Source organism: Oncorhynchus nerka, linkage group LG4 (genome assembly GCF_034236695.1).
Source record: "Oncorhynchus nerka isolate Pitt River linkage group LG4, Oner_Uvic_2.0, whole genome shotgun sequence".
In the NCBI taxonomy this organism is placed as follows: domain Eukaryota; kingdom Metazoa; phylum Chordata; class Actinopteri; order Salmoniformes; family Salmonidae; genus Oncorhynchus; species Oncorhynchus nerka.
In genome coordinates, this window is record NC_088399.1 from 91,822,876 (window position 1) to 91,837,302 (window position 14,427).

A 14,427-nucleotide genomic window follows, 5' to 3' on the forward strand; every position below is an offset into this window, starting at 1 on the left:
GTTATTTGCCTGATTTTTGTATTTGTATATATTATGCATCCCCATTTGCTGTTGCCAAGGCAGCAGCTTCTCTTCCTGGAATCCAAGCACATGAGTCAGGGAATCCAGGTTGACATAATGTCCAACACATCTTCAAAATCTGAGCAATTAGGTCCTGCTTAGTTTACGTTCGTCCATCCATCATCAAGTACCAGGGTACCTGGGGGAAGTACAAGGGCTGGTACCCCCAGGGTACCAGCCCAGTCCAGCCACACACAGACAGGCATCGCTACAAGAGCAGGACATCCCAAAAAACAGCAGAAAAGGTCTCAAAGTCTCAGTAAGGGACAGCCAGGTGGGTGGGTGATGCTCTGTGTGTGCGTGTATGTATGTGTTGTGTTGTGTTGTGTTGTGTTACAGACAGACAGACAGACAGACAGACAGACAGACAGACAGACAGACAGACAGACAAGACAGACAGACAGACAGACAGACAGACAGACAGACAGACAGACAGACAGACAGACAGACAGACAGACAGACAGACAGACAGACAGACAGACAGACAGACAGACAGACAGACAGACAGACAGACAGACAGACAGACAGACAGACAGACAGACAGACAGACAGACAGACAGACAGACAGACAGACAGACAGACAGACAGACAGACAGACAGACAGACAGACAGACAGAGATTAATGCCCTACCGAACTAACTCTAGCTAGCTCCCAACACAAAGGTCACTTTATTATGTGGTCCCATTCACTTACATACACATTCTCTCTCCATCATAATCCCTGAAAGGTTGTCAGCATCTGACTGACCTCTCAAAAACAGACATTGTTTTATATTGTCTGACACATAAACGTTATCCATATTTCTAGGAGCCGGTTGATTTGGCCAGCTGTTAGAGTCACAGGTGTGGCTAGTCCACAATGTCCGGAGAGAGAGAGGTAAAGCTCATATTATTATTTAGAACTAGGTCAATGAAAACCATGGAGAGTGACAGAGGAGGGTAAAAACACACGCAGACAAAGAATCGCCTCCGGTGGACTTGATGTTCCTTCCGTTGCCTAGCAACAAGGATATGTCTTCTTTCACCCGAAAAGTTTGGAGGAAAGTTTTTTTTTTTTTTTTCCACCAAAATGGTGAAAGACCAGAAGAACACCAAGTATCTCTCTACTGAATAATTGCCCTCATGTTTGTTTGATTTATTTCAACCAGAAACCAACCATAGAGTAACCAAGCAGCACCAACCTTGCAGCTCAGTTTTTCCACTAGGGCCACGATGGAGTTCTTGAAGAGGGTGGCTGCCGTCAGGGGTCGCTTGGTGACCTCTGTGATGCTCAGCTGACCATCAGGCCACATCTCATTCATCACAGGGTTGGAACTACAGCACGAGAGAACAGAGAGGGAGAGAGTGTGAGGGGGGGGCGGTGAGAGAGATGTGAAGAGATACATAGATACAGAGATATAGAGATGGAGGGAGGTTATCAGAACGAACACAGGCTCAAAATAGTGAAAAGAGGGTTTGAACAGCTGAACGAAAGACAGGAGGAGAGGAGGAATGAATTTCCCGAGCTGTCAAGGAGTTTCTAATTTTGTAAAGTGTGTGTGTGTGTGTGTGTGTGTGTGTGTGTGTGTGTGTGTGTGTGTGTGTGTGTGTGTGTGTGTGTGTGTGTGTGTGTGTGTGTGTGTGAACGAGGCACTGCATTTGACACCTGTTAAACATGAGCCTCTTGAAATCTTGGAAGAGGGGGTCCTTGTTCTTGTCCAAAAAGCCCTCGACGGAGTACCTGAAATAGATAGAGAGAGAAAGATGTAAGAGTGAGAGAAATAGAGCGAGAGAGAGAGCGCGAGCCAGAGAGATAGAGCCAGAGAGATAGAGCCAGAGAGATAGAACCAGAGAGATAGAGATAGAGCCAGAGAGAGCGCGAGCCAGAGAGATAGAGCCAGAGAGAGCGCAAGCCAGAGAGAGCGCAAGCCAGACAGATAGAGCCAGACAGATAGAGCCAAGAGAGTGTGAGCCAAAGAGATAGAGCCAGAGAGATAGAGCCAGAGAGATAGAGCCAGAGAGGTAGAGCCAGAGAGATAGAGCCAGGAGAGTGTGAGCCAAAGAGATAGAGCCAGAGAGATAGAGCCAGAGAGATAGAGCCAGGAGAGTGCGAGCCAGAGAGATGGAGCCAGAGAGATGGAGCCAGGAGAGTGCGAGCCAGAGAGATGGAGCCAGAGAGATAGAGCCAGAGAGATAGATCCAGAGAGGTAGAGCCAGAGCGATAGAGCCAGAGAGATAGAGCCAGAGAGGTAGAGCCAGAGAGATAGAGCCAGAGAGCGTGAGCCAGAGAGATAGAGCCAGAGAGATGGAGCCAGAGAGATGGAGCCAGAGAGATAGAGCCAGAGAGATAGAGCCAGGAGAGTGCGAGCCAGAGAGATAGAGCCAGAGAGATGGAGTCAGGAGAGATGGAGCCAGAGAGATGGAGCCAGAGAGATAGAGCCAGAGAGATGGAGCCAGAGAGATAGAGCCAGAGAGATAGAGCCAGGAGAGTGCGAGCCAGAGAGATAGAGCCAGAGAGATGGAGCCAGGAGAGATGGAGCCAGAGAGATGGAGCCAGAGAGATAGAGCCAGAGAGATAGAGCCAGAGAGGTAGAGCCAGAGAGGTAGAGCCAGAGAGATAGAGCCAGAGAGATAGAGCCAGGAGAAAGCGAGCCAGAGAGATAGAGCCAGAGAGGTAGAGCCAGAGAGGTAGAGCCAGAGAGGTAGAGCCAGAGAGATAGAGCCAGAGAGATAGAGCCAGAGAGGTAGAGCCAGAGAGATAGAGCCAGAGAGATAGAGCCAGGAGAGTGCGAGCCAGAGAGATAGAGCCAGAGAGATAGAACCAGAGAGATAGAGCCAGAGAGGTAGAGCCAGAGAGATAGAGCCAGAGAGATAGAGCCAGAGCGATAGAGCCAGAGCGATAGAGCCAGAGAGATAGAGCCAGAGAGGTAGAGCCAGAGAGATAGAGCCAGAGAGATAGAGCCAGAGAGCGCGAGCCAGATAGAGCGCGAGCCAGAGAGATAGAGCCAGAGAGAGCGCGAGCCAGAGAGAGTGCGAGTCAGAGAGATAGAGCCAGAGAGATAGAGCCAGAGAGATAGAGCCAGAGAGAGCGCGAGCCAGAGTGATAGAGCCAGAGAGATAGAGCCAGAGAGATAGAGCCAGAGAGATAGAGCCAGAGAGCGACAAAGGGAGGTAATGAAAACGGAAACAGGCTCAAATGTACTCGAGGCCCCTACAACAGAACTTACTGAAGTGGCGAGTTAAAAACACTACAGTACATGAGTCATGACAGAACCATAAGTAACACAGAAACAGTACATAAGAGTGGCTAATGAAGAGGTCCTCATTAGCTCTCATGTCCCCTCACCTAACGGTAGACTATGTCGGCGTCCCTATGTAGTGCACGACTACTGCCCCATAGTGCACTGCTTTTGACCAGAGCCCTAACACTGCCCCATAGGGCTCTGGTCAAAAGTAGTGCACTAACACTGCCCCATTGGGATCTGGTCAAAAGTAGTGTACTAACACTGCCCCATTGGGATCTGGTCAAAAGTAGTGCACTAACACTGCCCCACAGGGATCTGGTCAAAAGTAGTGCACTAACACTGCCCCATTGGGATCTGGTCAAAAGTAGTGCACTAACACTGCCCCATTGGGATCTGATCAAAAGTAGTGCACTAACACTGCCCCATTGGGATCTGGTCAAAAGTAGTGCACTAACACTGCCCCATAGGGATCTGGTCAAAAGTAGTGCACTAACACTGCCCCATAGGGCTCTGGTCAAAAGTAGTGCACTAACACTGCCCCATAGGGCTCTGGTCAAAAGTAGTGCACTAACACTGCCCCATTGGGATCTGATCAAAAGTAGTGCACTATGTAGGGGAAAGGGTGTCATTTGGGACACTACATTGCCAGCACCATCCCTTCTACACAGATGTAACACTTATCTCTCAAATGAGTGAGGGAGACTTCAGGCACAAGCTGAGAATGATAGTCCCAGCACATAGTAGGATTGTAAACTTGGCAAACTGACACATTTCAAGGGCTTACATTTGAGAAACAGGAGAACATTGTGTTTTGACAGAGTGAGTTGAACCACGCACCACGATATTTGACACAACTGTGTGGGGACTAGAAAGGAATAAACTAACTTAAAATATGGATGCATGGCGCAACCTGATTACATAAAATGACATGCTGTTTCACTGGATTAGAGCCCCAGATGTGACAGGCTTAACCCTCAAACACACACACACACGGCTCCGATATGGTACTGTGCCTGTCTGTCTCTCCCTGTCTGTCACATCTGGACAGAGAGGCAGATGAAGTGTTAGTACAACAGATGTATTCCTGAGGCTGATGGAGGCTGATTTGTGTGTGTGTGTGTGTGTGTGTGTGTGTGTGTGTGTGTGTGTGTGTGTGTGTGTGTGTGTGTGTGTGTGTGTGTGTGTGTGTGTGTGTGTGTGTGTGTGTGTGTGTGTGTGTGTGTGTCTCAAAACCACCTAACCAGATTCCAGGAACCTCTCTAGAGAGAACACAGTGCTGGCGGCATGGCGTCACACAGTTGCTGCAGATTGGACGGTCCTACATTCATGCTGCGAACAGCTCGTTCCATCTCATCCCAAAGATGCCTCCTGCCTGTTAGCTTGCACCATTCTTGCCATTCTCCTTTGACCTCTCTCATCAACTGACTGGGTGTTTTCTTGTTTGTCGCACCATTCTCGGTAAACCCTAGACATTGTCGTGGGAGGGACAAAGTAGGTCAGACCTGGGGGAGGGCACGTGATTGGGGGGGGGGGGTGACTGGGACATGGCAGGGTATATTTAGCACGAGTAGGAGGTGGGATGGGGAGGGGAGTGGGATGACGGATGGATGAACGTAAACTAAGCATGACCTAATTGATGACGGATGGATGAACGTAAACTAAGCATGACCTAATTGATGACGGATGGACGAACGTAAACTAAGCATGACCTAATTGATGACGGATGGATGAACGTAAACTAAGCATGACCTAATTGATGACGGATGGATGAACGTAAACTAAGCATGACCTAATTGATGACGGATGGATGAACGTAAACTAAGCATGACCTAATTGATGACGGATGGATGAACGTAAACTAAGCAGGACCTGATTCATGACGGATGTGTTGGACATTATGTCAACCTGGATTCCCTGACTCATTACTACTGGACTCGTTCATGATTACCACTGGTCGAGGCTTAGCTACATGACTCTTTCTGAGGGGAAATAGTCTTCTCTCCCTCCCTCTCTCCCTAAACTTGACGGCAAAATAGATCCTGCAAAACCACAGTGTTAGCCAATGGAATACCCTGGTACTGGATAAACACACATTGTCAGCCAATGGAAGACCCTGGTACTGGATAACAGTCTGGTCTACTCCCTCGTCTCTCCCTCCCTCCCTTCCCCTCTGTCTTCCTCAGAAAGACTATGTCCTGCTATTTCTAAAATTGAGGTCAGCACACGTTTTAAATTTAGGTCCTGAAATACTTATGCCAACAGTGGTAGCCAAGGCGCTAGGAACTGGTACTGGGTTGGCTACTTTTACCTATACTTACTCCCCTTGACTTTTCATCCACTCAACATTGATCTTGACCTTTGACATGTGACCTTTCCTGTGTTTCCTGTGTCATCATAACCTTTCACCTGTTGAACCACCATGGCAGCCTTAAATCATCTGGGGTGAAGGAGATTAGCAGTAAATGAGATTAAAGTAGATGAGATTAAAGTAAATGAGATTATAGTAAATTAGATTATAGTAAATGAGATTATGGTAAATAAGATTATGGTAAATGAGATTATAGTAATTGAGATTATAGTAAATGAGATTATGGTAAATGAGATTATAGTATTTGAGATTATAGTAAATGAGATTATGGTAAATGAGATTATGGTAAATGAGATTATTGTAATTGAGATTATAGTAAATGAGATTATGGTAAATGAGATTATGGTAAATGAGATTATGGTAAATGAGATTATAGTATTTGAGATTATAGTAATTGAGATTATAGTAAATGAGATTATAGTAAATGAGATTATAGTAATTGAGATTATAGTAATTGAGATTATAGCAATTGAGATTATAGTAAATGAGATTATAGTAAATGAGATTATAGTACATGAGATTATAGTAAATGAGATTATGGTAAATGAGATTATAGTAAATTAGATTATAGTAATTGAGATTATAGTAAATTAGATTATAGTACATGAATGAGGTAAAAGCATAGGTAAGAAAGCATGTGACTCACGTGACGTCTCCAGCGTAGTGGCGGATACGGAAATCTCTGTGGAACTCCATGGTCTTGTCTGAGGGCGTGAGCTAAAATGTAGATGACATCATCATAATTATCAGCGCCATCAACATCAATATTGTCATCATTATCATCGTCATAATCTTCGTCATGATCATTATCGTCGTAATTATCTTCGAGATTCGCATCATTATCGTTGTCAGTATGATCATTATCAACCGCATTATCTTCTTCATCATCATGATCAACGTCATTCCCATCATTATCATCATCACAGTTACTCTTTAATATAGGCTGGCAGAGGGAGATCCAATCATATCTTAAAGCCCTCGTGCAGTCTTTATATTTTGACTTTTAATGAATAACTGTGTTTATTTAATCAAAATAACTCCAAAATATATTTTTATAATTTATTTCCCTGAGCCTACTTTGGCCCTTGGAATAATCAGTCCGAACGTGTGGGTGTTAGGAAACAAATATGAATACATTTATACACACAGCCTTGATTGGTTGATAGGATGAGCTAGAGCACACCCTGTTGCCAAGATGAACAATCATTGGTCTATTATAATCAGATCACATTGTGACGTCATGATGTAGGCTCAAAGTTCCAACCCATCTGAACAGGCTGAAATTCCATTATGTTTTTTTCAAACAGCTTTTACACAAAAAGAGCATTATCATAATTTTCACCATTTCAGAGTGTGTACATTTTATTAAAAACGAATAGAAAATCCTGTTTTTCACTGCACTAGCCCTTTAAATGACACCTCTCTCATACTGTATCTCTCACACAGATCTCTTCAACTAACACAGAAGGAAGAATTTTATAGTACAGTTGGCAGTATGTCGAGCATTTAGACCCACTACCATTGGATGTTACGGTGTGTCTCAGTGCTTTCAATAAACTCTCGCTGTCTGATGAAGGATAATGAAACTATAAGAGTACAAACAACAGGAAACCCCTGCTCTCTACTGAACATCCAGTGTAACTGCACTAACATCACTAATATCACACCAGTGGGGGTTAAAACCATTCTCTAACCAGCCATTAAGTCCTGATGGGAGAGTTGCAGTATAATGATGACAGTAAACCAGCCATTGATCCTGATGGGAGAGTTGTAGTATAATGATGACAGTAAACCAGCCATTGATCCTGATGGGAGAGTTGTAGTATAATGATGACAGTAAACCAGCCATTGATCCTGATGGGAGAGTTGCAGTATAATGATGACAGTAAACCAGCCATTCTTCCTGATGGGGGAGTTGCAGTATAATGACAGTAAACCAGCCATTGATCCTGATGGGGGAGTTGCAGTATAATGACAGTAAACCAGCCATTGTTCCTGATGGGGGAGTTGCAGTATAATGACAGTAAACCAGCCATTGATCCTGATGGGAGAGTTGTAGTATAATGATGACAGTAAACCAGCCATTGATCCTGATGGGAGAGTTGTAGTATAATGACAGTAAACCAGCCATTGATCCTGATGGGTGAGTTGCAGTATAATGATGACAGTAAACCAGCCATTGATCCTGATGGGAGAGTTGTAGTATAATGATGACAGTAAACCAGCCATTGATCCTGATGGGGGAGTTGCAGTATAATGACAGTAAACCAGCCATTGATCCTGATGGGAGAGTTGCAGTATAATGACAGTAAACCAGCCATTAAGTCCTGATGGGAGAGTTGCAGTATAATGATGACAGTAAACCAGCCATTGATCCTGATGGGGGAGTTGCAGTATAATGACAGTAAACCAGCCATTGATCCTGATGGGAGAGTTGCAGTATAATGACAGTAAACCAGCCATTAAGTCCTGATGGGAGAGTTGCAGTATAATGATGACAGTAAACCAGCCATTGATCCTGATGGGGGAGTTGCAGTATAATGATGGTTAAGCTCTGAAGCAAGCTTCCAGAAAATTGGAACGGAAATGGCGCCACACCAAACTGGAAGTCTTCCGACTAGCTTGGAAGGACGGTACCGTGCAGTACCGAAGAGCCCTTACTGCTGCTCGATCATCCTATTTTTCTAACTTAATTGAGGAAAATAAGAACAATCCGAAATTCCTTTTTGATACTGTCGCAAAGCTAACTAAAAAGCAGCATTCCCCAAGAGAGGATGACTTTCACTTTAGCAGTGATAAATTCATGAACTTCTTTGAGGAAAAGATTATGATTATTAGAAAGCAAATTACGGACTCCTCTTTAAACCTGCGTATTCCTCCAAACCTCAGTTGTCCTGAGTCTGCACAACTCTGCCAGGACCTAGGATCAAGAGAGACGCTCAAGTCTTTTAGTACTATATCTCTTGACACAATGATGAAAATAATCATGGCCTCTAAACCTTCAAGCTGCATACTGGACCCTATTCCAACTAAACTACTGAAAGAGCTGCTTCCTGTGCTTGGCCCTCCTATGTTGAACATAATAAACGGCTCTCTATCCACTGGATGTGTACCAAACTCACTAAAAGTGGCAGTAATAAAGCCTCTCTTGAAAAAGCCAAACCTTGACCCAGAAAATATAAAAAACTATCAGCCTATATCGAATCTTCCATTCCTCTCAAAATTTTAGAGAAGGCTGTTGCGCAGCAACTCACTGCCTTCCTGAAGACAAACAATGTATACGAAATGCTTCAGTCTGGTTTTAGACCCCATCATAGCACTGAGACGGCACTTGTGAAGGTGGTAAATTACATTTTAATGGCATCGGACCGAGGCTCTGCATCTGTCCTCGTGCTCCTAGACCTTAGTGCTGCTTTTGATACCATCGATCACCACATTCTTTTGGAGAGATTGGAAACCCAAATTGGTCTACACGGACATGTTCTGGCCTGGTTTAGATCTTATCTGTCGGAAAGATATCAGTTTGTCTCTGTGAATGGTTTGTCCTCTGACAAATCAACTGTAAATTTCGGTGTTCCTCAAGGTTCTGTTTTAGGACCACTATTGTTTTCACTATATATTTTACCTCTTGGGGATGTTATTCGAAAACATAATGTAAACTTTCACTGCTATGCGGATGACACACAGCTGTACATTTCAATGAAACATGATGAAGCCCCAAAATTGCCCCCGCTAGAAGCATGTGTTTCAGACATAAGGAAGTGGATGGCTGCAAACTTTCTACTATTAAACTCGGACAAAACAGAGATGCTTATTCTAGGTCCCAAGAAACAAAGAGATCTTCTGTTGAATCTGACAATTAATCTTAATGGTTGTACAGTCGTCTCAAATAAAACTGTGAAGGACCTCGGCGTTACTCTGGACCCTGATCTCTCTTTTGAAGAACATATCAAGACCATTTCGAGGACAGCTTTTTTCCATCTACGTAACATTGCAAAAATCAGAAACTTTCTGTCCAAAAATGATGCAGAAAAATTAATCCATGCTTTTGTCACTTCTAGGTTAGACTACTGCAATGCTCTATTCCGGCTACCCGGATAAAGCACTAAATAAACTTCAGTTAGTGCTAAATACGGCTGCTAGAATCCTGACTAGAACCAAAAAATTTGATCATATTACTCCAGTGCTAGCCTCTCTACACTGGCTTCCTGTCAAAGCAAGGGCTGATTTCAAGGTTTTACTGCTAACCTACAAAGCATTACATGGGCTTGCTCCTACCTATCTCTCTGATTTGGTCCTGCCGTACATACCTACACGTACGCTACGGTCACAAGACGCAGGCCTCCTAATTGTCCCTAGAATTTCTAAGCAAACAGCTGGAGGCAGGGCTTTCTCCTATAGAGCTCCATTTTTATGGAACGGTCTGCCTACCCATGTCAGAGACGCAAACTCGGTCTCAACCTTTAAGTCTTTACTGAAGACTCATCTCTTCAGTGGGTCATATGATTGAGTGTAGTCTGGCCCAGGAGTGGGAAGGTGAACGCAAAGGCTCTGGAGCAACGAACCGCCCTTGCTGTCTCTGCCTGGCCGGTTCCTCTCTTTCCACTGGGATTCTCTGCTTCTAACCCTGTTACGGGGGCTGAGTCACTGGCTTCCTGGGGCTCTCTCATGCCGTCCCTGGGGGGGGGGGTGCGTCACCTGGGTGGGTTGATTCACTGTTGTGGTCAGCCTGTCTGGGTTGGCGCCCCACCCTTGGGTTGTGCCATGGCGGAGATCTTTGTGGGCTATACTCGGCCTTGTCTCAGGATGGTAAGTTGGTGGTTGAAGATATCCCTCTAGTGGTGTGGGGGCTGTGCTTTGGCAAAGTGGGTGGGGTTATATCCTTCCTGTTTGGCCCTGTCCGGGGGTGTCCTCTGTCTCAGCCTCCAGTATTTATGCTGCAGTAGTTTATGTGTCGGGGGGCTAGGGTCAGTTTGTTATATCTGGAGTACTTCTCCTGTCCTATTCGGTGTCCTGTGTGAATCTAAGTGTGCGTTCTCTAATTCTCTCCTTCTCTCTTTCTTTCTCTCTCTCGGAGGACCTGAGCCCTAGGACCATGCCCCAGGACTACTTGACATGATGACTCCTTGCTGTCCCCAGTCCACCTGGCCATGCTGCTGCTCCAGTTTCAACTGGCCTGGGCCCTAGGACCATGTCCCAGGACTACCTGACATGATGACTCCTTGCTGTCCCCAGTCCACCTGGCCATGCTGCTGCTCCAGTTTCAACTGTTCTGCCTTACTATTATTCAACCATGCTGGTCATTTATGAACATTTGAACATCTTGGCCACGTTCTGTTATAATCTCCACCCGGCACAGCCAGAAGAGGACTGGCCACCCCACATATGCTCTCTCTAATTCTCTTTCTTTCTCTCTCTCGGAGGACCTGAGCCCTAGGACCGTGCCCCAGGACTACCTGACATGATGACTCCTTGCTGTCCCCAGTCCACCTGACTGTGCTGCTGCTCCAGTTTCAACTGTTCTGCCTTATTATTATTCGACCATGCTGGTCATTTATGAACATTTGAACATCTTGGTTATGTTCTGTTATAATCTCTACCCGGCACAGCCAGAAGAGGACTGGCCACCCCACATAGCCTGGTTCCTCTCTAGGTTTCTTCCTAGGTTTTGGCCTTTCTAGGGAGTTTTTCCTAGCCACCGTGCTTTTACACCTGCATTGTTTGCTGTTTGGGGTTTTAGGCTGGGTTTCTGTACAGCACTTTGAGATATCAGCTGATGTACGAAGGGCTATATAAATACATTTGATTTGATTTGATTTGAGAGACATCTTTAATTGAGGTACATGAAGGATTCTGAACCTCTTAGCATGATTCAAGTTTTGGGGGTTTAGTGTAATTTGCAGAAGGGGTGACTCCTTGGTTAACACGGTGGTTATATAGAGAGGGACACAGTGGTTATATAGGAAGGGACACTGTGGTTATATAGGGAGGGACACTGTGGTTATATAGGGAGGGACACGGTGGTTATATAGGGAGGGACACAGTGGTTATATAGAGAGGGACATGGTGGTTATATAGAGAGGGACACGGTGGTTATATAGGGAGGGACACTGTGGTTATATAGAGAGGCACACCATGGTTATATAGGGAGGGCCACTGTGGTTATATAGAGAGGGACACGGTGGTTATATAGAGAGGGACACGGTGGTTATATAGGGAGGGACACGGTGGTTATATAGGGAGGGACACTGTGGTTATATAGAGAGGGACACGGTGGTTATATAGAGAGGGACACGGTGGTTATATAGGGAGGGACACGGTGGTTATATAGGGAGGGACACGGTGGTTATATAGAGAGGGACACGGTGGTTATATAGGGAGGGACACGGTGGTTATATAGGGAGGGACACAGTGGTTATATAGGGAGGGACACAGTGGTTATATAGGGAGGGACACAGTGGTTATATAGGGAGGGACACAGTGGTTATATAGAGAGGGACACGGTGGTTATATAGGGAGGGACACGGTGGTTATATAGGGAGGGACACTGTGGTTATATAGAGAGGGACACGGTGGTTATATACGGTGGGAGGGACACGGTGGTTATATAGAGAGGGACACGGTGGTTATATAGGGACACGGTGGTTATATAGGGAGGGACACGGTGGTTATATAGAGAGGGACACGGTGGTTATATAGGGAGGGACACGGTGGTTATATAGAGAGGGACACGGTGGTTATATAGGGAGGGACACGGTGGTTATATAGGGAGGGACACGGTGGTTATATAGAGAGGGACACGGTGGTTATATAGGGAGGGACACGGTGGTTATATAGAGAGGGACACGGTGGTTATATAGGGAGGGACACTGTGGTTATATAGGGAGGGACACGGTGGTTATATAGGAGGGACACGGTGGTTATATAGAGGAGGGACACGGTAGGGAGGGACACGGTGGTTATATAGAGAGGGACACGGTGGTTTATAGGGAGAGAGGGACACAGTGGTTATATAGGGAGGGACACGGTGGTTATATAGAGAGGGACACGGTGGTTATATAGAGAGGGACACGGTAGTTATATAGAGAGGGACACGGTAGTTATATAGAGAGGGACACAGTGGTTATATAGGGAGGGACACAGTGGTTATATAGAGAGGGACACGGTGGTTATATAGAGAGGGACACAGTGGTTATATAGGGAGGGACACGGTGGTTATATAGGGAGGGACACGGTGGTTATATAGAGAGGGACACGGTGGTTATATAGAGGGAGGGACACGGTGGTTATATAGGGACGGTAGAGAGACAGTGGTTATATAGGGAGGACACGGTGGTTATATAGGAGGGACACGGTGGTTATATAGGGAGGGACACGGTGGTTATATAGGAGGGACACGGTGGTTATATAGGGAGGGACACGGTGGTTATATAGAGAGGGACACGGTGGTTATATAGGGAGGGACACGGTGGTTATATAGGGAGGGACACGGTGGTTATATAGGGAGGGACACGGTGGTTATATAGGGAGGGACACGGTGGTTATATAGGGAGGGACACGGTGGTTATATAGGGAGGGACACGGTGGTTATATAGGGAGGGACACGGTGGTTATATAGGGAGGGACACGGTGGTTATATAGGGACACGGTGGTTATATAGGGACACGGTGGTTGTATAGGGACACGGTGGTTATATAGGGACATGGTGGTTATATAGGGAGGGACACGGTGGTTATATAGGGAGGGACACGGTGGTTATATAGGGAGGGACACTGTGGTTATATAGGGAGGGACACAGTGGTTATATAGGGAGGGACACGGTGGTTATATAGGGACACGGTGGTTATATCGGGAGGGACACAGTGGTTATATAGGGAGGGACACGGTGGTTATATAGGGACACGGTGGTTATATCGGGACACAGTGGTTATATAGGGACACAGTGGTTATATAGAGAGGGACAGAGTGGTTATATAGGGACACAGTGGTTATATAGGGACACAGCTATCGGAGGTAATTGTGTTAATTGTATGGCAAGGGAGAATAGAATGTAGTTTATTCTGTTTGAGGCAGTGCTGTTCTGACCCACCTTGCGAGAGGTGTAGTGGGGGTGTTGTCCCAGCTTAGCATCCATACTCTCCAGGCAGACGGTGTCTGTCACCTTCCCCACAGAGAGACAGGCCTCGTCCAGCACAGAGATGATGCCTTTATGGGGCTGTTCCACCAGGTCCACGATGATCTGGTTGTTAAAGTAGTCAATCTGGGAACACATGGGGGGAGAGGAACTGTTAAATGTTTGTTTGTGAATATTGCATGTGCTGGGTGGTGTGTTTGTGGAGTGTGTATGTTTGGAGAGAGAGGGGGTGGGGAGAGAGAGAACAGGGAGAGAAAGACTGTGTGTGTGTGTCAGTCCGTCTGTGTGTCAGGGCCCATGCGTTTGCTTGCTTGTGCGTGTACGCCACTCAATTGCTGCCAGATACCCTCTCTCCGGTACTCACATGCTGCCAGATGATACCCTCACTCCGGTACTCACATGCTGCCAGATGATACCCTCACTCCGGTGCTCACATGCTACCAGATGATACCCTCTCTTTTGTACTCACATCCTGCCAGATTATACCCTCTCTGCGGTACAAACATGCTACCAGATTATACCCTCTCTCTTGTACTCACATGCTACCAGATTATACCCTCTCTCTTGTACTCACATGCTGCCAGATGATACCCTCTCTCCGGTACTCACATGCTGCCAGATGATACCCTCTCTCTTGTACT

The 14,427-nt window shown here is 45.9% G+C and overlaps 1 protein-coding gene across 1 annotated transcript in view; it reads right to left on the minus strand.

Moving 5' to 3' along the window:
• LOC115115174 (unconventional myosin-Ig-like) overlaps positions 1-14,427 on the minus strand; it is a 93,136-nt gene that overhangs the window by 60,358 nt on the left and 18,351 nt on the right. The window contains 4 exon segments of the mRNA XM_065018031.1: positions 1,242-1,374; positions 1,706-1,780; positions 6,299-6,369; positions 13,742-13,912. Coding sequence (XP_064874103.1) covers positions 1,242-1,374; positions 1,706-1,780; positions 6,299-6,369; positions 13,742-13,912 — 450 coding nt within the window.